Source organism: Ictalurus furcatus, chromosome 12 (assembly GCF_023375685.1).
Source record: "Ictalurus furcatus strain D&B chromosome 12, Billie_1.0, whole genome shotgun sequence".
In the NCBI taxonomy this organism is placed as follows: domain Eukaryota; kingdom Metazoa; phylum Chordata; class Actinopteri; order Siluriformes; family Ictaluridae; genus Ictalurus; species Ictalurus furcatus.
Window position 1 is genome coordinate 20,470,188 of NC_071266.1, and position 26,186 is coordinate 20,496,373.

At 41.4% G+C, this 26,186-nt stretch overlaps 2 protein-coding genes across 3 annotated transcripts in view; one reads left to right on the forward strand and one right to left on the reverse strand.

The window, feature by feature from the left end:
• The window catches only part of col9a2 (procollagen, type IX, alpha 2), a 30,217-nt gene extending 28,247 nt beyond the window's left edge, over positions 1 to 1,970 (reverse strand). The window contains exon 1 of the mRNA XM_053638513.1: positions 460 to 1,970. Within this exon, the coding sequence (XP_053494488.1) occupies positions 460 to 531 (72 nt within the window). The 5' untranslated portion in view covers positions 532 to 1,970. The remainder of the gene's footprint in view (positions 1 to 459) is intronic.
• Positions 1,971 to 2,684: 714 nt separating this feature from the next.
• The window catches only part of smap2 (small ArfGAP2), a 28,846-nt gene continuing 5,344 nt past the window's right edge, over positions 2,685 to 26,186 (forward strand). Inside the window, exons 1-8 of one of the 2 annotated variants that reach the window (XM_053638091.1) lie at positions 2,685 to 3,040; positions 3,315 to 3,492; positions 20,109 to 20,242; positions 20,990 to 21,075; positions 21,176 to 21,254; positions 21,344 to 21,403; positions 21,485 to 21,557; positions 21,641 to 21,756. In XM_053638091.1, coding sequence (XP_053494066.1) covers positions 3,390 to 3,492; positions 20,109 to 20,242; positions 20,990 to 21,075; positions 21,176 to 21,254; positions 21,344 to 21,403; positions 21,485 to 21,557; positions 21,641 to 21,756 — 651 coding nt within the window. In that variant the 5' untranslated portion in view covers positions 2,685 to 3,040; positions 3,315 to 3,389. Of the gene's footprint in view, positions 3,041 to 3,314; positions 3,493 to 20,108; positions 20,243 to 20,989; positions 21,076 to 21,175; positions 21,255 to 21,343; positions 21,404 to 21,481; positions 21,558 to 21,640; positions 21,757 to 26,186 lie in introns of both variants that reach the window. The other variant, XM_053638090.1, reaches the window with a different exon arrangement.

Consider the following 26,186-nt stretch of genomic DNA (forward strand, 5'->3'; position numbering starts at 1 on the left):
TGCTGAGTGCACCTTCAGGTTGTGTTGTTTCAATAGGGACCACTGACTGAAAGTCTGAAAGGGGTCCTTGTACAGTGTTTGTGTGTGTGTGTGTGGGGGGGGGGGGTTTCCTCACTGAACCACCACATTCCATCGGTGTCCAGGCCACATTCTGATCATTATTACTGCCCTGTCTTACACAACACTTTTCAATATCTTGCACAGCTTTTTAAATCAAAAAGAGCCTTGAAGGTACACTACTGAGACCCCGTAATAAGATATAGTACAAATCTATTGAGAATTTATGGGATAGTTAGACAGTAATGGCCAACCTGACTTCCTTGAGGTAGAGCTGTATATATATATATTTCCCAGAAATTCTTTCTAGATCAAGTTTCTAAGATGAATTAAAAGGCGAAAACAGATCTCAGATCACCCGAACCATCCAGAAGCACCGAGAAGAAACAGAAACTCACTCACCACTTGAGCCATAGCCAGACACAGCACCTGCAGGAGCACGGCAATTTGGAGGATGGTAAAGTCCCGATCCATGATGAAGACTCGTCTCAGGCTCCTCTTTCCTCCAGAAACACCAATCCTAAGGACTGCAGCTCCTCTCCTCACCTCTCCTCACCTGGCTGCTCAGACCAGGACAGAAAAGTTCCAGATGCAAGACGTGTGTGTGTGTGTGTTTGTGTGTGTGTGTGTGTGTGTGTGTGTCTGTGTGTGTGTGTCTGTGTGTGTGTAAGAGAGAGAGAGAGAGAGAGAGAGAGAGAGAGAGAGAGGGGGAAAGAAGGATGTAACCTAAGTGTACAGTCAGCCCCTGAGAACTCAGAGGCCAACGCCGTGAGAAGTGGACAGAGCTCAGGGCCTTCTCACTCAGCATAGGGGGCGGGGCTTCTGTCTAAATTAGCATTCTCGTGAATTTTAAACAGGCAGAAGCGATTTGGGGAAGCTGATTGGATGAAACACAAATAGATAGATAGATAGATAGATAGATAGATAGATAGATATAGATTTGGTGTGTTTTTTAAGATTATTACCTGTCTGGTGACCTCACATCTTTGTGAGGTTTTTGGTTGCAGTGGCACTACATCAGCCATTGGGGAGCATGTCCCATTAGGCGTCCTAAGACAATTTATCACAACTCAGGTCCTGACCATTCGTTTACGATGTGTGTTTATCGTCTGTGACAGTACAAGTGGGGTAAAAAAAAACATATAATGTAAAGCAACAAAGCTACAAGTTTTAAACATAAACATAATAATAATAATAATAATAATAATAATAATAATAAACTGTGACTACCAATTAGCACCATGCAGGTTAAAAATTATCTCATTACAAATTTATCTTTGTGGTTGTTTGTGATACTTGAGACACTTCTATACAAACATAAACACCAGGTTTTAATTCTGGAGTCATTTAACAAAAAAAACAAAACAAAACAAAACAAAACAAAGGAAAAAAAAAAAAAACAATAGAAACCAGCACAGAAATTCTAATGGTTTCCACTAGAAATCTCATCAGCTAACCATTAAAACCACTGACATTACCATTATTGTTCCTTAATGGTATCCACTAGACATAACATTCCACCAACAGGAGGCAACAAATTACCAGTAGAGACCCACATAGACCATTAGCGTTTCCATTTAAACCAGTACAATTCCCATTATAACCAATAAAACCATTACAAATTCTGTGAGGGTTTCTATTGTTTGAAGGGAATACTTGAACTATATCTTTGAATATTTGAACTTTTTCTACTATTTTATTCACTTGTTTTACTACAAATAACAATGCGGCACGTGTGAGGCATATAAGATTGCAGGGGCTCTCTGGTTCAGTCCTGAGCTTGGGTTACGTTCATATGTTCTCTCTGTTTCCTTGTGTGTTTTACATTAGGTGTGATTGTGTGAATGAGTGTGTGAATGTGTTTAGACAGTGCCCTGTGATGGACTTCCAACCTATTCAGACTGTATTGAGGTGTATCAGTGCTCCTGGGATAGGCTCTGGATCCTCTGTAACCCTGATCAGGATAAAGCAATTACTGAACCTGAATGAATGAAATTGGGCTTGACAGCATTTGAGCTGGAAAGTGGGCGTAAATTAGATTTAAAGTCCCCATGAAGTGCCTTCAAATAAAAGCAGCGTTATTCAATGTGTTAACGTAATCTCCAACGAAAAAGGAAGTCAGGGTGGGACATATAGAGTGGCTCCACCCCCTTTTTAAAAAGCCAATAGTGTTTAGCTTACTTCACAGTCTAAGCCGTACTTGTCAGTTAGTACCATGGGTTTTACAGTGTTGGTGGCGAGATTCTAGAGAGCATTGGATTGGACAGAAAATCTGATGAGGCGCTGAAGTACAGAATGATGTCATCAAAATTGTTGATCCGTATTGGTGATAGAGACTGTACATTTTGATTAAATATCTTCTAAATGCAAATTGTCATTGTTTTGGATCACACTGGCTTAGCCTTAAGGCTAACAAAATCATACAAAAAGCCACAAAACCTCGATTTTTATTTCATGGGGACTTTAAATTGTTCCTTTTTAATATTACGCTGCATTGTAACATTATTACAACAGGTGGCGCCACTTCCCACTTTTATATATTTATATATTTAATTAATTTTTATTAAACTATGTGAAACGACGAAGGCAGTTATTTAATTACTTTATTACGCTTCATACATTACTGACCCTGTCCTGTATAATGCCTGAGGCTTTTCAGTACTATTTGTCCTGGCAAAATAATAAAAAAAAGAAGATAAACATTACATGATAAGTGTGTGAAATGTGAAGGACAGCTCTAGACCACAGTGACAGCGGAAGCAGGAGACCGGTAAGAGCGTGAAATGAGGCGTTATTTTTCTCCCTACCCGTATTCGACAAATCCTTCCTCCTGTGTTAGGATTGGATAGCAATTTTGTATCCTGCACTACGATTGGCTAGTTAGCTGTCAATCAGCGGAGGACGCCGGTGTGTATATTAACAGCCAAGCTTATCTTAGAAGGCGGGATTTGTCTGAATACGGGTAGAAGAAAAGAACGCTGAAGTGAGTAGTCGTCGGTGCTCTTGGAAATTGATTATTGAATATAACTGTAGCGATTAAAAGAGAGAGAGAGAGAGAGGAAAAAGTCGTATTGATGTTCAAATTCGGAATTTGGGAAGTATTTTTAGACTGACTGAGGAGAAGTTGAGAAGCTAGGCGGTTCACAACGGCTAACGTTCACGCGCTTAGCCGGTCACGTCTAAATCGCACGTAAAACCTGAAAATTTCGCTGGTTTATCGCGGTGTTTGAGCTTTAACCATACGTTATTCCTCTCAGCTTTGGATATCTGAATCAGGAGACACCGAGTGGGACGCGTTGTGAAGAGGAGAAGAGGCGTGTAAAGGCGCAGAGATGACGGGGAAATCAGTGAAAGATGTTGACCGTTATCAGGCGGTTCTCTCATCACTGCTCGCGCTGGACGAAAACAAGTTCTGCGCTGACTGTCGAGCTAAAGGTGAATCCCCTTCACTTCACACCCTCAACCTTTATTAAACACACTCTCCAATCAGTTCCGAAGCCTTCAGGACAGGTTGCACATCTGAAGTCTGGTGTATTGATCATCTAATCATGTTTTGACATCATGTAGGCCTTTGTGTTGAACTTGGGGTGTGTGAAAAACCTCGGAGTGATGGAGTAAGGAAGAACAGCAGCTGAGGCTTTTCTCTAAAAGCCTTGATATCATTTTTTTTAAGGTGTTTTCAGAGTTTTTAAGAGCTGACCTTTAGTGTTACGGACACATCTTGTACGACAGATAGTTTTGGAGATGTTATCGTTTTAATTTTCCTTCTTCCAGAAAAGTTTTTTTCTTAATTTTTTTATGGACGACTCATCCTATACTTATCTTGTGTTCGTCCAGTGAAATGCTCTGTAGAAGGCATATGTCCCGCCCCTGTGGGCTGGTCTTAAGCGGAAAGTATGCTTCGCTTTTTACGCGTATGCTAGGAACAGTGTACATAAATTTTGTCATCAGAGTACGAGCGTACTCTACGCGCCGGCCGATTTTTTGCATTTCGTTCTTTTGCACTATTTAGTTGTTCTGTAGGTGGCAGCAGTGAGCCAGGGCCGTTGATTCTCAAGGTAGTTGAAGAATAAACGGAAGAGATGGAAACGAGTGCAGGTTAGAAAGTACCCGCATTTGTATCATTCTAGCCTTAAAGAGTGTAAGGATTTGTATATAGGTACTAATCGTGCCGAGAGATCGCCTAAGCGTTGTTCTTCGTTGTCGTCCTTCTTAACAGACCTGCTTTACTGTGCTGTACTGACTCTTGTAGGACAGGAGGGGTAGTGCAAGTCGTCGTGTCACTTGGTGTATACTTGGTATGGTATAAATGGTATGTGTACAACTGTTAAAAAAAACCTAAGTATACCGGAAGATTTAGGCTGGTACTGATAAGTATATGTGTGCAGTGTGAATACTACTACATCTGACATGTTGGCATTGTCATGTGACCTATGATGTCATCATAACAGTAAAAACATAAAGATCCCGCCAGATTAGAGCACCTGCACTGTAATGTTTTTATTTTCTTCTTTTTTTTTTCTTGTTTAAACCTTCAGAAAGTTTAACCACATGGAACAATGTTTTAATACTTATAGCACAAAAGAGCCTTGTGCCATTTTTGGTTCGGACAGCTCCAGTCCCGTTGCCTTATGGGATAGCACAGTGTCCATGCTGCAGGTCGTTCGGGTATTTCTCGATTATTGTTTTATGAACACTGAGGATTCGGAGATACTACTCCGTTGGTGTACTGCTTTTCAAAGTCAAAGTGAACGTCATTGTTCAGAGCAGAATGAAATTGTTTCTCCAAGCTCAAATGTGCAGAAATATATAAATAAAATAATAAAAATTTAAATGAATTAAATTATTGCACGTAGTACCTATAAACTTGACTTTAGTAAATATTCATATAAAATGTTCGAGTAATTTGAAATTGAATAATTGCACAGAAAAATAACAGCAGTGTAAGATTTACGTTCATGTGTGTGTTCAGGAGTTAAACGGTTCAAGACAGACAGACAGACGTGTTTGTGTAGGGTTAAAGAGAGTTGAGTAGTCTGATGGCCTGTGGGGGGAAAAAAGCGCCTACTGGGTAGTAGGGATATTCAGACACAGCACGGTGTGTTTTTGGCTGTGCGTCTTTCTGCAGACTCTTCCAACCACCCGTTGGATGAAATAAATGCTCTGAGTTTATTCATTTCTAAGACGGTGGAATTTGTGCAAGTTGGCGGTTGTGTGACTTCTGGCATGTTTTACCAGCTTTGGGCTTTTCAATGCCAAGATGTCACACTACCTCAGGTTACATTCACGTTAATGGTCTGCACTTATATAGCTGTTTTTTTTCCAAAGCACTTTACGCTGTGTCTCATTCACCCATTCACACACGCACTCACACACCAATGGTAGCAGAGCTGCCATGCAGGGTGCTAACTTGCCATCGGGAGAAACTTGGGGTTCAGTGTCTTGCCCAAGGACACTTGGACTTGTGGAGTCACGTGGGCCGGGAATTGAACCGCCAACCCTACGATTAGTGGACAACCCACTCTACCACCTGAGCCACAGCCGCCCCAATCCGGATAAGATCCGTAAACTGCATTTTAGTTTTAAAATGCTCTGTCTACTTCCTGTACAAACATGCGTAGGTTTGTAACAAAAACCCTGGTCTCTGGTCTTCATCCACTGACAGCGGCAGTCCAATCACAACAGACTGGGACATCTGACAGAGCAGAGTATGCTCTCTAAAAGGAGGAGTTTAGAATGAATCCTTTAGAACGGAACATTGAACGAGTCGTTTGTGACACTGGGGGGAATAAAAAGGTAATGCAGTTTAAATGATGAGCACGTTAAAGTGTTTTTTGACGTCGGATGCATGTAAATCTATTATATGAGAGCTTTAAAACAAAATTAGGCACGTTTCAAAACCATAATAGGTGCGCTATAAGATAGACTGGTGTGGGTGAAGGTGGTGGTGAAAAATACTGTTGGTAAACGCTTAGCAGTTTGACATAGTTAGCTAGTTCGCAAAGTGTGTTAAGGTTCAGCGGGTGTATGTGATGTCTCTTTTTCTTTGTAATTGCTTCATTGTGGTTTCCCCCATCACAAGCCTGCATCCTGTTTGTTTATCGTTGAGAAGCATTGTTCTACAACAGTCCTGTTTTTTTCTCTCACGCTCAGGAGCTTCGTCATCAGTCTGATGTAATCTGCTCAGGCCGAGCCAAGTAAAGTCCTCTGTTGACCTGCGGGCAGATCCGTACCCCGTGCTAACTCTGGTCTAGAATGCTGTCTGTAGAAAAGTAGCTGCTGAAGACACGGGCACTTGTGTACACAGTGTACCTGCCGTATCCATCCTTCAGACACGCTACACTGAGGACAGTTACACAGCCGGCTGCGGGGTTAGCTCTAATGCATTTAGTTCCATGTAGTTTTCCTTGTGCAACTGAGGAGAGCGCATTATTTGGCTCTAATACACGAGGGTTCAGTCATCTTTCATGAACTAGTTCAAAATCCTACTAATCACTCGGAATATACAAACCTATATATATATATAAACACCTAAATCTAAACCGAGTCAAGTAAAGAATCTGCATTAGTAATCCGTTAAAGAGAAGAACTTGCCTTTAAAATGTTGACCGTTTCAATCTGTGTACGCGTTCTGCATTTGCGTTTGTGTCGACGCGTCCGTATATGCGTTTCAAAAGATTTGACTCGTTCGTATATGCCAAAAAAAAAAAATCATCTTAGCAATCGTAAATCTCTCGAATATAGTACAATTTATCTAGTATTTCTTAAAAGATTACAGTAAACCAAATATTAAACTGCTGAACATGGACTATTTCTGGAAATTATTACTCATATCAAGCTTGTAGTGTATGTAGATAATTTAGCTTCTTTTTTAGAAATAAATGCTTAAAATGAGCAAAATTATTTTGGCTTGAAATGGCTTAATAATCTTTTATTCGGTTTATTGTGACCTTTATAATAACAAATACTAGATGAACGTGATTAAGGTACTTGCACTTGCTTAAATGTCATTTTTTGCAAGTGAAATTACGCAGGAATCCGTTTTGAACACCGATTAAGCAACAACACATGATGGGATATGCAGATATGGCATTTATATTATATTATATTATAATATAATAATAAATTCATATAAAATCAATAAATCTTTTACATAATGAATGGACTACATGTACTTTTTAACCATTTATAGTTACATTGTGGAACATCCAGTAACAGTTGTTCCATCACCAGCCTCGAAGTGAAATAAACCCTTGCTTGTCCTGTTACAATAAAAAAACAAACAGCACAAACTCCTTTGTCGTGGCGGGGGCAATTTACTGGCCGTTTCAAAGCACCGACATCGGAGACTCCTTTCCTTAACGTTAAATAAATGTCTCAACAGAAAACTTCACCATATCAACAATGATATTTTTTTTTCCCTTGTTAAATGAAGAGAATTTCTTTTATTTTTTAAACGAGAGCATTAATATAAAAATCGTTTACGTTACAGCCAAAACTACGACCAGAGCTGCTGTTACAGGGTTTTCAGAAGGCTTAGGTGCAGTCTGGGCTCCAGGAGGTGGTGGTGGTGGTTGTAGGGTTTGAAATTATTTGAAGGACATTAAGTTATTTTAAGTGTATTTTCATGTTGTTTTTGACCATTAAAAAAAAATTATAATTCATTGAATCTTTGTTGAGGTTTAATATATCTATGGTTTGTTTATAACTTGTTTATCCGAGTGGATGGATGTAACCATGTAATTGGAATGAATTGACGAATCTTAGTGTGTAAACCTGGATATTATTAGATTGTTGTACTCCTTGGAACAATGGCGAGAAGAGTGCGAGGAAATGCCGGATTTATCTCATACAATATTTGCAAAATCCATGCCTCCTGTTTTCATGCTACCGTTTATAGAAAGTTTTAATTAGATTAGACACTTGCGCTTGTTACAAGTCTAATGTGATGTTCCTCGTGACATAAATATCTAGACATAAATGAACTAAGGCGACATTCTACAGCTGAGTTTACTATTAATACTACTAGTTTGGGGGACCGTGGGAGGAGCAGAGAGTGTGTGTGTGTGTGTGTGTGTGTGTGTGTGTGTGTGTGTGTGTGTGTGTGTGTGTGTGTGTGTGTGTGTGTGTGTGTGTGTGTGTGTGTGTGTGTGTGTGTGTGTGTGTGTGTGTGGTTTGCTTGAAAGACTTTTCACAGATCACAGCATGTACATTTTTACATGCAAGTCCAGATGTGCACAAGCTTTGGCTGATTGTGTAACTGCACAAACATTTTCAACTCGGCCATAAATAAGGGGGGGAAACAAATACACCTGAGAAAGGTAAGTGGAGGTAGCACTTCTGACCTCTGACATTGAATGTCTACATATGTACGATGGAAGATATGGGAAGAACGAAAATCTGGGATAGTATGGGAAGTATCTTAAGTATGAAAGTCAGCATCTGGATTAAGTTTTGTTTCTTGAATCACTTTGTAGTCTTACTATTTCTCACGCCTCTGTTCTGGTGATGTCGCAACAGCTTCTCCTCACTCCTTACCTCATTAGCAAGACGTGTCACGTTAATGTGTGTGTGAGATGCGAGGTGCTGCGGTGTAAGATGTCATTCGACGGCTCTTTCCTGTAGGCCAGACTTTTACACAGAAGAAAAACAGCATAAGCTATGTACAAGAAGGAAATTAGAATTGGAGTTGGCATCCTCTCGTGTCATTGCTAATTGCTAAGGTGAAACAAATTGTTCTGATTTTGCAGTTATTGTTTTCCCTCACGTCTTTTACCGATTTTCTGAAATGAAGTCAATCCAACCACCAGACCCAACGGGCAGAACTACAAATGCTGGTAATGAGTTGTATCTATCTGCTTCATTTATCCGCTGGAGAGAAATATTCTCCAGTGATTTTATTAGAAAAATCCCTGTGATTTATTATGATGTGTAAAAAAAATAAATAAATAAATAAATAATAATAAAAAAACCCAACCAAGCCTGAATCTAACTACTTAAACTTAAGCACTGAGAAAACGACTCTAAACACAGTAGGCTTGGAGTTATTGTACACAGGTTATATGCCTTGGTTACGAGAGCCTTGCTTCTATGTGGGCAAAATTGTTGATTCAGATTGACAAATGGCATAAATCCGGCCCATAGTACCTCCCATGTTCTTCTGGAGACAATAGTATCTCTGCTCGTCAAGCTATTAAGGAGGCAAAGCAGAAGACAGAAACACACACTCACACACACACACAGTGTATGTGTATAATAGCACACTCTTACCTTTAGCCAACTCGAAACACAAAAAGTAATCATTGACCAAGGGTCATAACAGTAATTACACTTCCCCGCTGAACAGAAAACTCACCACGGCTCAAGCTCCGAACAGTCCTCGTTCACTCATCACATATGTATACCGGTGAAAGTAGGAGGAGTTTCTCTCAAGGTTAAGGATGGTGAATTGATGGGTAAAATAGTACTAGAAATTGAGAAAGTGAGAATTTTGTAGACATTACTCTTTGGTAGACGTGGCGCTTCCAGCCATGTCTCGGCTTGGCCTCTCACAGGGAAGAACGGAGACCAAATTCAGCACAGGGTCTTAAATATGGCACAGCTTACACCTTGGTAGTGGAAACTGCAGCATTGTGGGTTGTGCTGGTGGATAATTTGCTGCACCAAACTGGTTTGCACCATCTGGTGGAAAAGAGCAAAAACCCAGGATGACACGAATGCACACAAGACCATTGTCATACAAGTGCGCACTGTCAATACACTATGGCCAAAAGTTTGTAGACACTTGACCATCCATCCATTTTCTATACTGCTTATCCTAAAGGGTCGCGGTGAACCTGGAGCCTATCCCAGGGTGCATCGGGTACAGTTGGACCCTGGACGGGGTGCCAATCCATCACAGGGCACGATCACACACCCATTCATACATTACGGACACTTTAGATATGCCAGTCAGCCTACCATGCATGTCTTTGGACTGGGGGAGGAAACCGGAGTACCTGGAGGAAACCCCCGCAGCACGGGGAGAACATGCAAACTCCGCCCAGACAGGACCGCGGCGGGAATGGAGATGAGGCGAACGTGCTAACCATTAACCCACCGTACACACGGACACCTGACCATCACACCCCTAATGCTTGTTGAACATCCCATTCAAGATTTAGTCCCCATTTGCTGCTGTTATTATAACCTCCACTCTTCTGGGAAGGATTTCCACTAGATTTTGGAGTGTGACTGGGGAATTTTGTTTATTCAGTCACAAGAGCCTTAGTGAGACCAGGAACTGACGTTGGGTGAGGAGGAGGTCTGGGTGCAGTCGGTGTTCCAGTTCATCCCAAAAGTGTTCAATGGGGTTGTACTCAGGGCTCTGTGCAGGACACTCGCGTTCTTCCACTCCAACCTTAACACACCATGCATTGGGGTGCGTTGGGGTGCACCGTGCATTGTCCTGCTGGAACGGGTTAGAGCCTCTTCATTCTAGTGAAGGGAGATTGTAATGCTGCAGCATACCAAGAACTCTTGTTGTTTACATTTCTGATGCATACACTTCCTCTTTCATGGCTCCTCAGCTTTGAGGCTGCGTGTGTCATCGAAACATGGAAGTGAAACTGTGATTACGAAAAAACACACGCAAATAAGTGGTTTTGCAGTTGACATTTCCTGCTCAAAACACCACAGCTCGTTTGCACGACACAGCTCCTGTCGTCATGGAGACCTCAATCCATAGTGGCAAGAGAACTGTCAGGATTAAGAGTGGACGAGTCAAGGATGTAATGAGAATGATGTGTGGACAGTGGTCTGTCATCCACTATATACAGTATAAATGCACAAATACACATAGGCGTTGCTTGACCATTTTTAAAGGCTCTCGGGGAGCCTGAAGCCGATCCGTGGGGACTTGGGACATGATGTGGGAGAGCCAACCCATCGCAGGACACAATCGCCCACACACTCGAACACCCATTCACACACTACTGACAACTTGGAAATGCCAAATAAGCCTACAATGTACGCCTTTGGACAATATCGCATTAGCAAGAGTGCAGTTATACTGAATATCGGAACAGCTGCAGTTCGCCTGTAACCAGAGCCATGCCAATATTCAGTATAACTGATAAACTTTTTATACAACAGTTTAATACGTAAGAAATTAATATCAAGAACCTCACATTTTGGACACATTGTGACCGAAGAGTTTGTTTAAATTTGTTCTGTTGTAGGAATCGGCACCTGATGAAGCCACACCCATTGTATAGCCTATTGGCTAGCTGGCTCACAATGATTGGTACATTCCTGTTAAAGGTGCATCTGGTGAAAATGGCATCCCTTCTTCCTTTTCATCTTCATCTGACAAGCTTTCATATTAGAAGTTCTATTCATGAAAACTGTATTGGTTGCCATGTCCACTAACAATGTCGCTGACTCTACTGGAGCTAACTTTTGTATAAAAGTGTGAAACATTTGTGTGATAAAACCCTGTCTTTGATGCGTCTACTTAAGAAAAATCTGGCAACCGCAGAGGTGCTGAGCTGCATGCCGAAGATTTGCATAATTTGAATGGAGAGCTTAGAAAATTGATTTAAGCAGGTGCGTAACCCAACTCTGAATATGTGTAACTTTCCATGTGTAAATATTGACACAACATTTGGACTAAAGTCCAAAGTTTGCACACTGGTATTTATTAATCTATGGGATGAATACAGCATTGGATTAGTGTATATATTAATAATAAAAAGACACTTTCAGTAGTACTGAAAAGGCATCAAACTTTGCCTACCTGAAGCTGTATTCCAAGTACACACTGGAAGGCTACAGTGAGCAGAGACTCGCAATAGATTCTTAACGCCAGTTATGAAACTCGGCTATATATTTTCTCCAAATTTCAAGCAAGGTTACGTCCTATTAGCTGTAAGTTGTTAGCTTGTTATAGGCTCAAAGTACTGAGCAGTCACTCCAGGAAATGCACGCACAATCAAGCAAACTCCACAATATTCTGAGGATTTGGGCCAAGACGCGTCACGTGATGTCATCATAAAGCACATTCAGACAAAGCCCTCTTCGATTCACATGCGTCGAACATGAGTACTGATAAAAGGTCTCATTTATCAACAAACATCTGTGAAAGACGGCACAATTTTGTGCAATTGCAATTTTGCCAGTTCCAAGTAGTTTTCCACAAAAAACAAAAACATTCTGGAAAAAAGCCATGAAGCATTTTTGGCTCCAACAATCACAAAACAACTCGGTGAAATCCTGTAGGGACTGATTAAGTTAAAATAATTAACACTGTGTTCGGAAAATAGAAGTGTTACCGTCTGATTTGATTATATGGTGGTGATTTAAAAAAAAAAAAAATTATATATTTTTTTTAAATAAAGCAGATTTGCCCTTGTTTTAAATAATAAAAATGTTAATAGTATCAACAGGTTGCATTTACTAGGTTTTGATAAATGATGTAAAATAAGAACACATTGATATTGAACTTTAGATTTGAAATTCCTCTATACAGTAGATCCTGATGTTACTGTTGTAGTATTGGTATCCTGGAGTTGTAGTCATTGTTTAGCTCTACTGTGCTTAGCTTGATTGTAAATAGGCAGCGTATGAATACATTATTTAGATGCATGCTTAATTTATTTACGCTTTTCATGCTGAATAAAGTCTTTATGTGCTGGAGATGCATGATAGTCTGATCTTCTGGCCTTTGAGTATTTCTAAATTGAAGAAACCGTTTGGCAGTGAGAAAACAAAGCAAAGTGGTGGCCAAAATACAAAGTTCGTTGAACGTCGTTAGAGAAAAATGGGTCTTTAGTTCATGACTCAATGCTCTCTCTTGTCTGAAGTGCAGAACTTGGATTTTCAGACTTACGTGTGTGTGAGAGAGAGAGAGAGAGAGAGAGATAGATCTTGTGTGGGTGTGAGATTGTCTGTCTGTCTGTCTGTCTGTTAATGCTGAGCCTGATGGGATGTGGCTTAATACCATTTACGTAAAGGTGTGTGAGATCGTGTGTGTGTGTGTGTGTGTGTGAGAGAGAGAGATCGAGTGTGTGTGCGTGTGAGAGAGATCGTGTGTGTGCGTGTGAGAGAGATCGTGTGTGTGCGTGTGAGAGAGAGATCGAGTGTGTGCGTGTGAGAGAGAGATCGAGTGTGTGCGTGTGAGAGAGAGATCGAGTGTGTGCGTGTGAGAGAGAGATCGAGTGTGTGCGCGCGTGAGAGAGAGATCGAGTGTGTGTGCGCGTGTGAGAGAGAGATCGAGTGTGTGTGCGTGTGAGAGAGATCGCGTGCGTGTGCGTGTGAGAGAGAGATCGAGTGTGTGAGAGAGAGATCGAGTGTGTGTGCGTGTGAGAGAGATCGAGTGTGTGTGCGCGTGTGAGAGAGAGATCGCATGCGTGTGCGTGTGAGAGAGAGATCACGTGCGTGCGAGAGAGAGATCGCGCGCGCGAGAGAGAGCGCGAGTGTGTGTGTGTGTGTGTGAGAGAGAGATTGAGTGCGTGCGAGAGAGAGATCGGGTGTGTGTGCGTGCGAGAGAGAGATCGGGTGCGTGCGTGTGTGAGAGAGATCGGGTGCGTGCGTGTGAGAGAGAGATCGGGTGCGTGCGTGTGAGAGAGAGATCGGGTGCGTGCGTGTGAGAGAGAGATCGGGTGCGTGCGTGTGAGAGAGAGATAGAGTGCGTGCGTTTGAGAGAGAGAGAGAGAGAGAGAGTGCGTGCGTGTGAGAGAGAGAGAGAGAGAGAGTGCGTGCGTGTGAGAGAGAGTGCGTGCGAGCGAGAGAGAGAGTGCGTGCGAGCGAGAGAGAGAGTGCGTGCGAGCGAGAGAGAGTGCGTGAGAGAGAGAGAGAGTGCGTGAGAGAGAGAGAGAGTGCGTGCGTGTGAGAGAGAGAGAGAGAGAGAGTGCGTGCGAGCGAGAGAGAGAGTGCGTGCGAGAGAGAGAGTGCGTGCGAGCGAGAGAGAGAGAGAGTGCGCGAGAGAGAGAGAGTGCGCGAGAGAGAGAGAGTGCGCGAGAGAGAGAGAGTGCGCGAGAGAGAGAGAGTGCGCGAGAGAGTGAGAGTGAGAGTGCGCGTGAGAGTGCGCGAGAGAGAGAGAGTGAGAGTGCGCGAGAGAGAGATCGAGAGTGCGCGTGAGAGAGAGATCGAGTGCGTGTGAGAGAGATCGGGTGTGCGCGCGCGCGAGAGAGAGAGCGAGAGTGCGTGAGAGCGAGAGATCGAGTGCGTGAGAGCGAGAGATCGAGTGCGCGAGAGAGAGATTGCGTGTGCGCGAGAGAGAGAGATCCAGTGAGTGAGTGAGAGAGAGATCCAGTGAGTGAGTGAGAGAGAGAGAGATCCAGTGAGTGAGTGAGAGAGAGAGATCCAGTGAGTGAGTGAGAGAGAGAGATCCAGTGAGTGAGTGAGAGAGAGAGATCCAGTGAGTGAGTGAGTGAGAGAGAGAGATCCAGTGAGTGAGTGAGTGAGAGAGAGAGATCCAGTGAGTGAGTGAGTGAGAGAGAGAGATCCAGTGAGTGAGTGAGTGAGTGAGAGAGAGAGATCCAGTGAGTGAGTGAGTGAGTGAGAGAGAGAGATCCAGTGAGTGAGTGAGTGAGTGAGAGAGAGAGATCCAGTGAGTGAGTGAGTGAGAGAGAGAGATCCAGTGAGTGAGTGAGAGAGAGAGATCCAGTGAGTGAGTGAGAGAGAGAGATCCAGTGAGTGAGTGAGTGAGAGAGAGAGATCCAGTGAGTGAGTGAGTGAGAGAGAGATCCAGTGAGTGAGTGAGTGAGAGAGAGAGATCCAGTGAGTGAGTGAGAGAGAGAGAGATCCAGTGAGTGAGTGAGAGAGAGATCCAGTGAGTGAGTGAGTGAGAGAGAGAGAGATCCAGTGAGTGAGTGAGTGAGTGAGAGAGAGATTCAGTGAGTGAGAGAGAGAGAGAGAGAGAGAAAGATCGATCGAGTGAGTGAGAGAGAGATTGTGTGTGTGTGTGTGTTTGTTTCTGCAGTTAGGAGTCTGGATTCGTGGATCACGTGTGTGTATATTTTGTGCGCTTGTGTGAGTGAGTCACTTGGTAAAACGACTGTAAACACTATTCTGTGTGTGTGTGTGTTGGTGTGGGAGTGTATCTGTGTCAGTCATTGTTTGTTCAGTACACATTCTCTCTACAAATCACAGCAGGCGAAGACTAAATGACTAAAGTCCATGTTGTGTGGTGTATTTTCTTTTTTACCCTTCTTTTACCTCTCCACCATGTCGTTCTCCTCTTTCATCTTCTTGTTCGATTTTTGTGTTGAATTAGACAAATCCGCTCTCTGTAAAACTCCCATTTCATGCATCGATCGCCACTCAGACCATGAAACATGAACTGCTGCAACTTTATAACCTTAATATGAGAGACAATCACTGTTAGGACAAAAAATAAAAAAGGAAGTGTTCCCAATTCTCAGAGAATCTTCCAATTTCTTAATATTGGCCTCTGTTACAGAAGCACCTGAGGCAGCCTGCTACACCTAATAAGTGAGCTTTGGGTGGTTTAAAAAAAAAAATGCTATTTAATATAATGTTCAAGGAAAACAATGGTACACAACACAGTGGATGTTTCATCACTGTCTATTCCATCTTCTCAACAAATTGTTCGATAATATTTTATGACTGTAACTTGTTTTCAGTAATAAGTGGGCACAACATATTATCTCGGTATCATGCATCTCAGCATTACAAGTTTGCAAAATCTTCCCTCCAAGCACTCGAATCCTTAAAGACCGACCATCCCATAATTGGCAGCGTCCTAGCTAAAGTGGATTCTTTACAGAGACAAAATTTCAACATCCTTTTTTCGCTGGATACCAGGCCATATGGGGCTGTCTGACAGTGAACAAGCAGACATCGGTGCTGAGGAAGCCCTCAGATTGAGAATTACAGATCGTCAGATCTTCAACCAATAATAAACGCGTCTCAAAAAAGCGGCAAATGGAACGGGACCAGTGCGTTCATAACCAACTACATGAAATCAACCCTGTTATAAACGAAAGACAATTCTTTAATTTCCGTTTGAATCCAGACACGATCAGACCATATACATAAGCTGCACATATACCATACACGTACACAACATCTCTTAATGGACTGTCCTGCTCTTACTAGACAACGCTTGTACTCGTAGAAAAATATGTATTTAGTAGTCTTCCAAAATGTCTCACCAGGAAAAATCCTGGAGTTCTTATTGAATATTAAAGTGAAGGACCTCGTATAGCTGCTATAGTAAGATTTTTATTGTTGTAATGCTGTAAGAATTACTGGAATGCCCTACTTTATCTTGCTATGCCACTGATGCTGGCATGGCATTAAAAAAAACCCCCAATAAATAAACAAGCTGTTAGAGGTTGATGTAAACTAATAGTGGGTGCTATGGCCAAAACTCATAGTATATAAGCAGAAGTTGTTCAGTTTGTGAACAGAGAGACACCGCAGAGACGAACGCTTTGGTCCAGGATGTATTGGTGTAGGATTTGCCAACCCTACATTTTGTCTGATTTTCTTAAGCTGTGGATGACGGTGCAGCACATCCGAGACGGACGCTCTCTCGATAGTGCACGTGCGCCATATACATGACGGTTGTTTGCAAACAAGTGGAAAGTTTTCTCATTGACAAACAGGTTTCGTTAAAATGTCTTCATTCGTGTTCTGAAGATGAACGAAAGTCTTATGGGCTTGGAACGACGTGAGGGTGAGTGACTGATGAGCGAATTTTCATTTCCGGGTGAACTATCGCTTTAAGACTGGCCATCATTATGTCTGGACAAGTCGGCGAATCGTATGTGTTCTCGATCAACATTGCAAATCATCGATCACGGGTCCGGTCAGATAGGTAGCGTTCATGGAGGGTCAGTCAGTTACATCAACAACAGATTGTTTCGGATGATCACAGCAATATTTTTGCTAATTGCAGCCTTCTGGGAAATTCTGTAAAAGCCAATGTAATGATTGGGAAAAGAATAAATCTGTGTGCTGTTGGATTACTATCCATTTGTCGATAATTAGGATAACGTGTCGCTTCCTGTTTCAGTATTCAGTACAACACAATGCCAAGTTACGCTTCTGCCAATACGTGAGTCAGACTAAAATCTGCCGGACTCCACGTGGGAGTAAATCTGAGGCGCACATGTACAGTCACTCATCATTTTTTTTTTTTTTTGTCAAAGTAATCCTTCACAAAGACACACGATCATACTGACTCTGGCTCACGTGCCACTAACTTCCTGCCATTTTCTTTGTTAATGCCTTATAATCTGATTACTTCGGATGAGGCTTGAGCTGATCGACGATTGTACCGGGAATCGTTGATGGATTCCATCTGTCTCGATGGCTATTAAGTTGGACGACATAAAAGCCAGAAAAAGTGGTCGCAGTTCTAAGGCTTGTTCACACAGCAGATGACTGGTCTCTCTCGCTTTCTCCGCTCCGCCTGTCTCTCTCCACTCCACATATTAAAAGTCAAAATACCCACTCAGAACAGCCTTATATAGAGTAGCTGAGAAATCGCATGTATCGGTTGCGTGGTAACCATAGCGACAACAATGCTACAGCTAGCACTCGGCCAGCAGGTATTTTGCATTGTTATTTTAAACCCACAGTTTAAATAATAAACACATAAATAAGTACTATTTCAGCAAAATATTTATGTAACGCGATAACATTTTGACGGATATATTCCCGACACGCAGTGGTTTGCTCTATGTCAGTCACACATGAAGTGGTTTCTCAGTGTTTTTTTTTTTTTTTTTTTTTTTTTTTTTTTTAAATGTTCTTTTATTCACAGCAGTGTAAAACGATACCATCTCTTCTACCAAATAACAGGAAATGGGCTACTGGAAACGCTACTGTACTGCGTTCCCACTGGCAACACTATTGTCAATCAACGGTTGCTAGAATGCATTATTGGACAACACCAAGCCTATCCCAGACCACAAATCCAGAACAAAGTTCCACAACAGCCTGTAATGGCAGACGTTTCCAGCAGTCCGTGTCCTTGGTTTGACATGCGCGTTCTATAAGTGTTTATCTTTTCCCATTAGCAGTGTAATCCGAGATCTTTCATGACAATGAAGCCGACACCGACAGGATCACGTCCTTGTCTACTGTCAAAGATATTTTGCTGAATGCTTTCACAAAACCTGGAGCGAGTCATTATCGGACTCTGGGGACCAATAATACACAGTAGCTATGAGAGATTTCTTACATTTATGCCCTTTTTATTTACGGATGCTAAATTCAGAGCTCTGGATATCAAACGATGCAAATTAATCACATCCTCTTAGTTACCAAGCCAACTTTTCAGAACCTTCTGTTGCCCGACTTTGTGAAACACGTGAAGCACAACGATGGCGTGGTGTTCAGGTTGTGTTCCCAACATGCTTGCTGAAACCCAGAGACCGACAAAGAGAAATGTTGTCAACACTCCTTTGTGACTTGATGACATCATCACCCATCATGTTGCAGAGCGCTATGGTGCAGTATGCTCCATTCAGCTGAATAATCAGTAACACGGTGCTGCCATCTAATGGCTTCTCTGTTATTTTTTTGAGGAGCTTAGCTGATAATCTCCAGATTTCTCTTTGAAACCTTTTTTTTGTGGCTTAGAAAAGGACAGTTATATAATTTGTTTAGGAGGCGGGGTGAAGGGGGAGAAGCTGATCATTATTCTTCCCTCCTGGAGTTCCCTGTAAGCTCTTGGCAGACAGATATATTCATCATAAACCTGCAGGCTCTTTATTGTGAGGGCCTGAGAAGTTTTGCGATGTTGTATGGAAGGAGTCACTCACTCGCTTGCTGTGCATCCTCATTTCTGATTCTGTGTCTGCTGATATACTGAAAGCATGGTGCGCTTGAGCTGTTGTCTGTCATAACTCTTTGTACTTACCTCCATGGGTGGATAAATATGACCGCTTCAAATAAATACATCATAAATAAATAAGCATGCCATCTGATAGTATTTTCACAGAAGCTGTGATGGTTTAAAAAAAACAAAAAAAAATAAAACAAGTCTCTGCACAACAACCATTTTTTTCATGCAAGAGTAAACCTTTTTGAGATAAGCAAAATGGATTATTCATCAGTCGCTTTTTATTTTTATTATTTTTTTATTTATTTATTTTTTTTAGATTTTTAGCTCCTGATAAAGAGGAGAAAGCAAACCTGAGGTTCTTCTCAACTGGACACTCAAGTTAAGGTCTCACTTACAAATATCGACTAAAGGAGATTCAAGATGCCACTACATACCATTGGCAATTCTTATTGACTTGAATAAAGTTTATTTACAGATCATATTGGGTGATGTATTGGGTATATATTTGGGTGGCTATGACTCAGGTGGTAGAGCGGGTTGTCCACTAATCGTAGGGTTGGTGGTTCGATTCCTGGCCCACGTGACCCCACATACCGAAGTGTCCTTGGGCAGGACATTGAACCCAAAGTTGCTCCCGATGGCAAGCTAGCGCCCTGCATGGCAGCTCTGCTTCCATTTGTGTGTGTGTGTGTGTGTGTGTGTGTGTGTGTGTGTGTGTGTGTGTGAGAATGGGTGAATGAGACACAGTGTAAAGCGCTATATAAGTGCAGACCATTTACCATATTGTGTGACTACATTAGCGTGGTTTATTATGAGTAGTTAAATTAGGAGCACAAGAAGCGTGTACTATCGAGGGGGGAAAAAATAGACTTGCACAAGTTAATGTGTGCCAGAGTTAATCAGATTAGAAGTTAATGGTTAGCACCTAAACTTATCAAAGTATTTATGTTTAAGCATTAATAGGAAATGAGTGTTTTACCAGCTCCATCTTCTTTCTCTCATTATTTTGCTACCGTCACTCTGCCCTTCTTCCTGACCTTGAGCTAGGTTCATATGACAAGAACAATTGATTTCTCAGAACACATGAATAAATAATTATTTTTATTAATAGGATAAAATATATTTTGGCTCTCATCAATATATCTGTGCGTAGCACCAAAGTGTGACACATGAGTGGGAACCACTGAGTATTCATCTGATTATCTCTGTTTCTTTCTCGTCCACTCCCTCTCCCACACCCCTTCATCAGGTCCCAGATGGGCGTCCTGGAATTTAGGAATCTTCATCTGTATCCGCTGTGCAGGAATCCACCGGAATCTCGGCGTTCACATATCCCGGGTCAAATCTGTTAACCTGGACCAATGGACACAGGAGCAAATTCTGGTCTGTATGCTGTGACACTTTGTCACACACTCCATGGCCATATCAAAGTGCACCTATTATTATGTTTTTTCCAAATATTACCTTTTATGTAATGTGTTATGGAGGTGTTTTGTGAATGTAAAAACGTCTGCAAAGTTTCAAAAATGAAAGCGCACGACAAACGTAGTTATTGACTCCAAAAAGAAGGAACCGATTCTGAACAGCTGAAACGAGTCGTTAGTGATTCCAGACTTTACTTCCTGTATAAACCTACGTAGGTTTGTAATACAAAGCCAGCCTCTGGTCTTCATCGGCTACTTGTGAACAGACGGAGCTGGAACTCGTTATGGTAGTGGGCGTTTTCTTTTTGGCACACGCTGACAGCAGTAGACCAATCACAACACACTGGGACATCTGACCATCGGAGCAGAGTATGCTCTCTGAAAGGAGGAATTTAGAATGAATCCTTTAGAACGGACCATTTAACGAGTCGTTTATGACGCTTGGGGGGAAAAGATAATGCTGCAGTTTAAATAATGAGCACATTGAAGTGTTTTTTGACCTTGGATGCATGTAAATCTATGTAAATCTACCTTTTAAAGCAAAATTAGGCACGTTTCAAAACCATAATAGTTGCGCTTTAAGGCATAAACAGTCTTAATTTGTCTGAAGTTATATTTTACTAATCGCAGGACTAGTAGACTAGCTTTAAGGTTAGCTTGGTGATATCTGTTTGCAGCACGTGTGAATGATTTTGTCTCTATTTAGTGTATGCAGGAGATGGGGAACGCCAAGGCACGGCGCCTCTACGAGGCCTTTTTACCCGAGTGCTTCCAGCGTCCTGAGACAGACCAGTATCCTTTTCCAATAATCCTTTAGCAGGACTCATTTGTTATACATTGATGCACACTTTGGTGTTTTACAGTACCGGTTTTCTTTAACACACTTGTTTAGATCAGCTGAGATGTTCATCCGGGACAAGTATGAAAAAAAGAAATACATGGACAAGTGTATTGACATCCAGACATTCCGAGTACGCCTGGATTCATCATTCATAGTAGAAACCACGTTTCTAGCTTGTAGTCGTATTAATTATTCAAACCTGTCTTTTGTCACTTTCAGAAAGAGAAGAGTGAGACAGTAACAAAAGAGCCACCTGTTGTTTTTGAGAAGATGAAGCTGGTTAGTCATGTTTGTTGATATTCGCAGTGTATCACGTTTCATTTCAGAGAGGAAAATAAGTATGCTTATGTGTTACAGAAGAAGGAGGAGCCTCAGCACTACAAGAGTAGTCCAAAGAAGCAGTCTCAGTCAGTAAATGATCTTTTAGGACTAGGTAACCTTCTACATTCTTAATTAATATATAATACCAAAAGAAAAGTAGCATTAGTAATACATCAACATTTGTGTATTTTACAGACACTCCTGTTGCGTCTGCTCCTGTAGCCAACGGCAGTGCCAGTCCTGAGCAAAGTGTTGCACTGGATCTGTTCAGTTCCCTGCCTACAGCCACCTCACATTCAGCCAGAAGCACAGTAAGACTTCTGCTTTACTCTAAAATGTTTTGACTATTAAGAGATTTTCAGTCATGCAGGTCATTTTGAAATGTAGAACTAGCTCAAAACGATTTATGTTCTAACTAGGGATGCGTCGATCGCAGTACCATGCTCATTTACTCATACTCGTAAGAAATGCTCCAATACCAGGAGATACCATGTGACATAAGTCTTGTGTACAACTGGACTTATTTTACTATTGATGACGATCATTAGCGGTAATCAAACGCTCTTTGCTATCATTAAACAGCAAAAGCCAGCGCTGAAGCAAACGCTGGTTATATGAGGGGGATAAAATGTTTACATACAATGCAAGGTGAGTGAAAATAACAGCTCTTACCCAGTATGATGTTCTTTGACAGTCAGCCATTATCAGGCACTGACAAAGAGGTATTCCAACGCAATGAAAACTACAGTGTACTTTACTTACAGCTGTACAGAAGTGTTTTTTCCAAAGTGAAATAAAAACCTTCATTGGAACGCTATTCGAGCCAAGGTCACTAATGTAGCTAGTTAACGCACATCATTTAAAATCAGCTAGCTAACTTTATAAAGAAGGAGCATGTTTGCACGTTTCGTGGCCACTGTACCTTTACGTTTACGACATTTGGCAGATGCCATTATCCAGAGTGACTTACAGAAATGCTTTGAAGTAGAGCCCTGCGCGGGACTGTTTTCTTAATGCCGCTGCCGCCCACTCCCACTGAATTTCTGACCATTACCGCCCGTTCCCGCAACGTGCGTGTTCCACTCCCACCCGCAATGTTTGTATTTACTCCGGCCCGTACCCGCAAACATTCTGTCACAGCTTGCAGATATTGTGAAAAATTTACACAAACGTTAGGGCTATGCTAAACGTTCAGAATAACAGACATAAAACATTGCGTTTAATTAAACTGACCATAAGTAAAAAGCACAAGTAAAGCACCACACAGGACAAACACATTGGGCCAATTTTTTATTAGCCTTATAAAACGATCAACTTTTAAAACATCAACTGGCGGAGCCTAAAAACATATTTAAACGTATGCGTATCAACACACACCTAACAATAATAGTTAAACTCTGGTAATCCAACAAGGCACAATATTTAATTGAATTGCTTATAAAATAAATATTAAACAAATAAAATAAAAAATAAAATAAATAGGAAATAAAAATCTGAGATATCAGGTGTTTATGTAGCTAATTAACATATAGCAAGAATAAAATAAATAATACTATAAAACATTAAACGTAGGCTATTTAATGAATGAATGAAATTATGAATGAATGGCCTAACCTACTCCAGATTGCTGTGGAGGAAGAGAATGTTACTGATCGACTGCGGTTCCAGGCTTGTGCGTATCTCTTCCAACATCCGCTCACACACACACTAAATGTCCTCTCGAACTGCGCACTAGATGCAGGGATACTCAAAATGAAACGTGCAAGTTTTGACAGCGCAAGAAAGCGCTCTCTCTTGAACTTCCACCATTCAAGCACACTGTCTGGATCTGGGTTGTCCGAGAGTCAGGTGCTGAGATATTCGGCTATTTCAGCATCGACAGGCTTTGGCGCTGAAACGTAGGCTGCACCCTGGAGAACGGAGCGGGTATGTCGCCTCAACCCAGAGGTGCTAGATTTGTGCCCGTTGTAAACAAATACTTTTGCACATTGTATAGCAACTTTAGCCTATAAGTTAAATTCTTTTACATTTGTTTCAGTAACAACTGAAAATTGTTTCTAAATATGGGACTTGCCTCGCTTTGTTTTTGCAAAGTAAATCGCCGCTTTAATTTTCTTCTCAACTTCATTTGTTGACTCCATTCTTGTTACACGGCAAATCCCGGGACCCCCGCTATATTTTTTTGATCGCCCACTCCCACCCGCAGCAAAGGTGAAACCGCCCGCTCCCGCGAGATTTGCGTTGGGACCCGCGGAATTCCGATCCCAATGCAGTCCTCTACTTTGAAGTCTCCATCAAGAAATACATCCTCATACTGGTTCACTAGGTCAGGGACAAACGGTACGTTTACACGACAACGATGTAGTAAAAACGGAAAAGATTTTCCTTTGGGTTTTTGAAAAGTTTTGCATACAGACAACGTCGTCGAAATGATCCCCGTTCACACGGATCCGCGAAAAACAACTAAAAACGCTGTATTATGCATGCCACGCCAGTAGTCACTTTGGAAAGAAACACTACGCCCCTGCGCACATAAGCGTTCACGTGAACGTGTCGCCATATTGATCCGGGCAAATACAAGTAAACGGGGGAGCTGTGGTTTTTCTGGATAAAAAGCACAATAACGTTTACATTTCTCAAACGATTTCAATGATCTACGTGGAGTATAAACAATAGTTCTGTATTCGGTTACATTCTCGATAGTTAGACTTGGAAGATTATTCATTGTCATAAGGAATTGTGAAAACGCACACTAGTCCAGCATAGGTTTGGCTTATTTTTCTTTGTTAATAAATGCTGAGACATCCCTAATGTAATATAATGTATATGTATATGAAATGTGCCATAAATGTTATTAAACATTATTATTTTTTTATTTATTCATTTTATTTCTCCATTGTGGAAATGGATTTTTCTGTCTTCAATCCCGTCTTTTAGCTTTTCTTATGCTTCAGGTCAGAAAGCTGTTCACAAAGCTGGATCATTTTTAAATGCTGAAAAAAATTGAGTAATCAAGTAATCAATTTTAAGTACTAATAATTGTCCATCACTGTACCAAAATGGAACAAAATCGGCAAATACAAAGCAAATAGTGAGCCACTGGCAGTCAGTCTGCTTTCTATATCTTATTAGCAATAAAAGGATACAGATATACTGTAAAACATACTATTCCAAAGATACGTACAAGGTTTTGAATACCCTTCGTCGGCGTAGATGTGGGTTAATAGTGTGACGCATGTAACATATGCATCTCCGCTGGTCGGAGTAGTGATGCAGTAAATAGACACTTTGCCGGAGAAGCGTCTATAAATGCGCATAAGGCGCATGCCTGTAGACTAAACACGTAATACGCGTGCGCATGATGTCATCGTTTTCACAGATTCTCGTGTTTGTACGTTTATACGCAGACGATAATGGCATCGTTTTCAAAAACTTGCACTTTGAAACCCGTTTTCAAAAGTTTGCGTTTTCAGGCCCCAAAACGCTGTCGTCGTGTGAACGAACAGCCAGAAAACATACGTTTTTAGTTGAAAATGTTATCGTGTAAACAGCCCCTAAGAGTTCACTCTAAAACCCCTGTTGAGGAAATTAGCATAGTATGAAACAATAACAAGGTGCTAAGTTAAACAAGGGAAATATAAATAATTCCATCCTTCCATTTTCCGTAACGCTTACCCTTAGCAGGGTCGCAGGGAGCCTGGAGCCTATCCCAGGGAACTTGGGGGACACCCTGGACGGGGTGCCAACCCACGACAGGGCACAACTGCACATACATTCACACACCGCTTCACACACTATGGATAATTTGGAAATGCCAATCAGCCTACTGCGTATGTATTTGGACTCGGGGAGGAAACCGGGGTACCTAGAGGAAACCCCTAAAGCACAGGGAGAACATGCAAGCTCTGCACACACAGGGCGGAGGTGGGATTTAAACCCCCAACCCCCAAGCATGCTAACCACTGGATAAATGTACAGTGCCCTCCACTAATATTGGCACCCCTGGTAAATATGTGCAAAGGAGGTTGTGAAAAATTGTCTTTATTGTTTAACATTTTGAACTTTTGTTAAAAAAATTCGCTGCTCTCATGGATATCAAACACAACACAGGTTTATTAAAAAAAAAAAGTTAAATATAGGTGTGCAACAATTATTGGCACCCATAATGAATTCATATGAGAAAAATATATTTGTAAATTCAACTAAAAGTTCTGTGATGATCTTTGATTGATTTAAAAAAAAAAATAAGTAGGTTCATTATTTCTGTATGAGCATCAAGTACCAGAAAACATGTACTCCGTACTTGGTTTGAGAAAAATGGTATTGATGCGTCCCTATTTCTAACCGTAAGGACGTTTTGCTGATTATCCAAGGAGCATAATAATGGTTCTGCTCAACTAGGTTTAATTGACATGAAAAGTTATATAAGAGAACAGATTTCACCTGATTAACAATTTCATGCTTGTTTACAAAGATATCATCAGATTTAAATAAATTTTGTGCCCAGAGAGAACTGTTATTCATGGCATGCTTATTATACCCATGATAGATATTAAATATATTCATAATGCATTATGATTGTAATGTAGCTGTGTTAATTATGGGCAAGTTTATGCAAATGTTAATTTGACCATGAAACATTAAAATTGTGAGCAGAGTGGAGGAAAATATCCCTTGTGACCACTAAGATGTGTATTTAACTGCTCTCATTGATTCACATGTTTAATATTATGTATGTTTT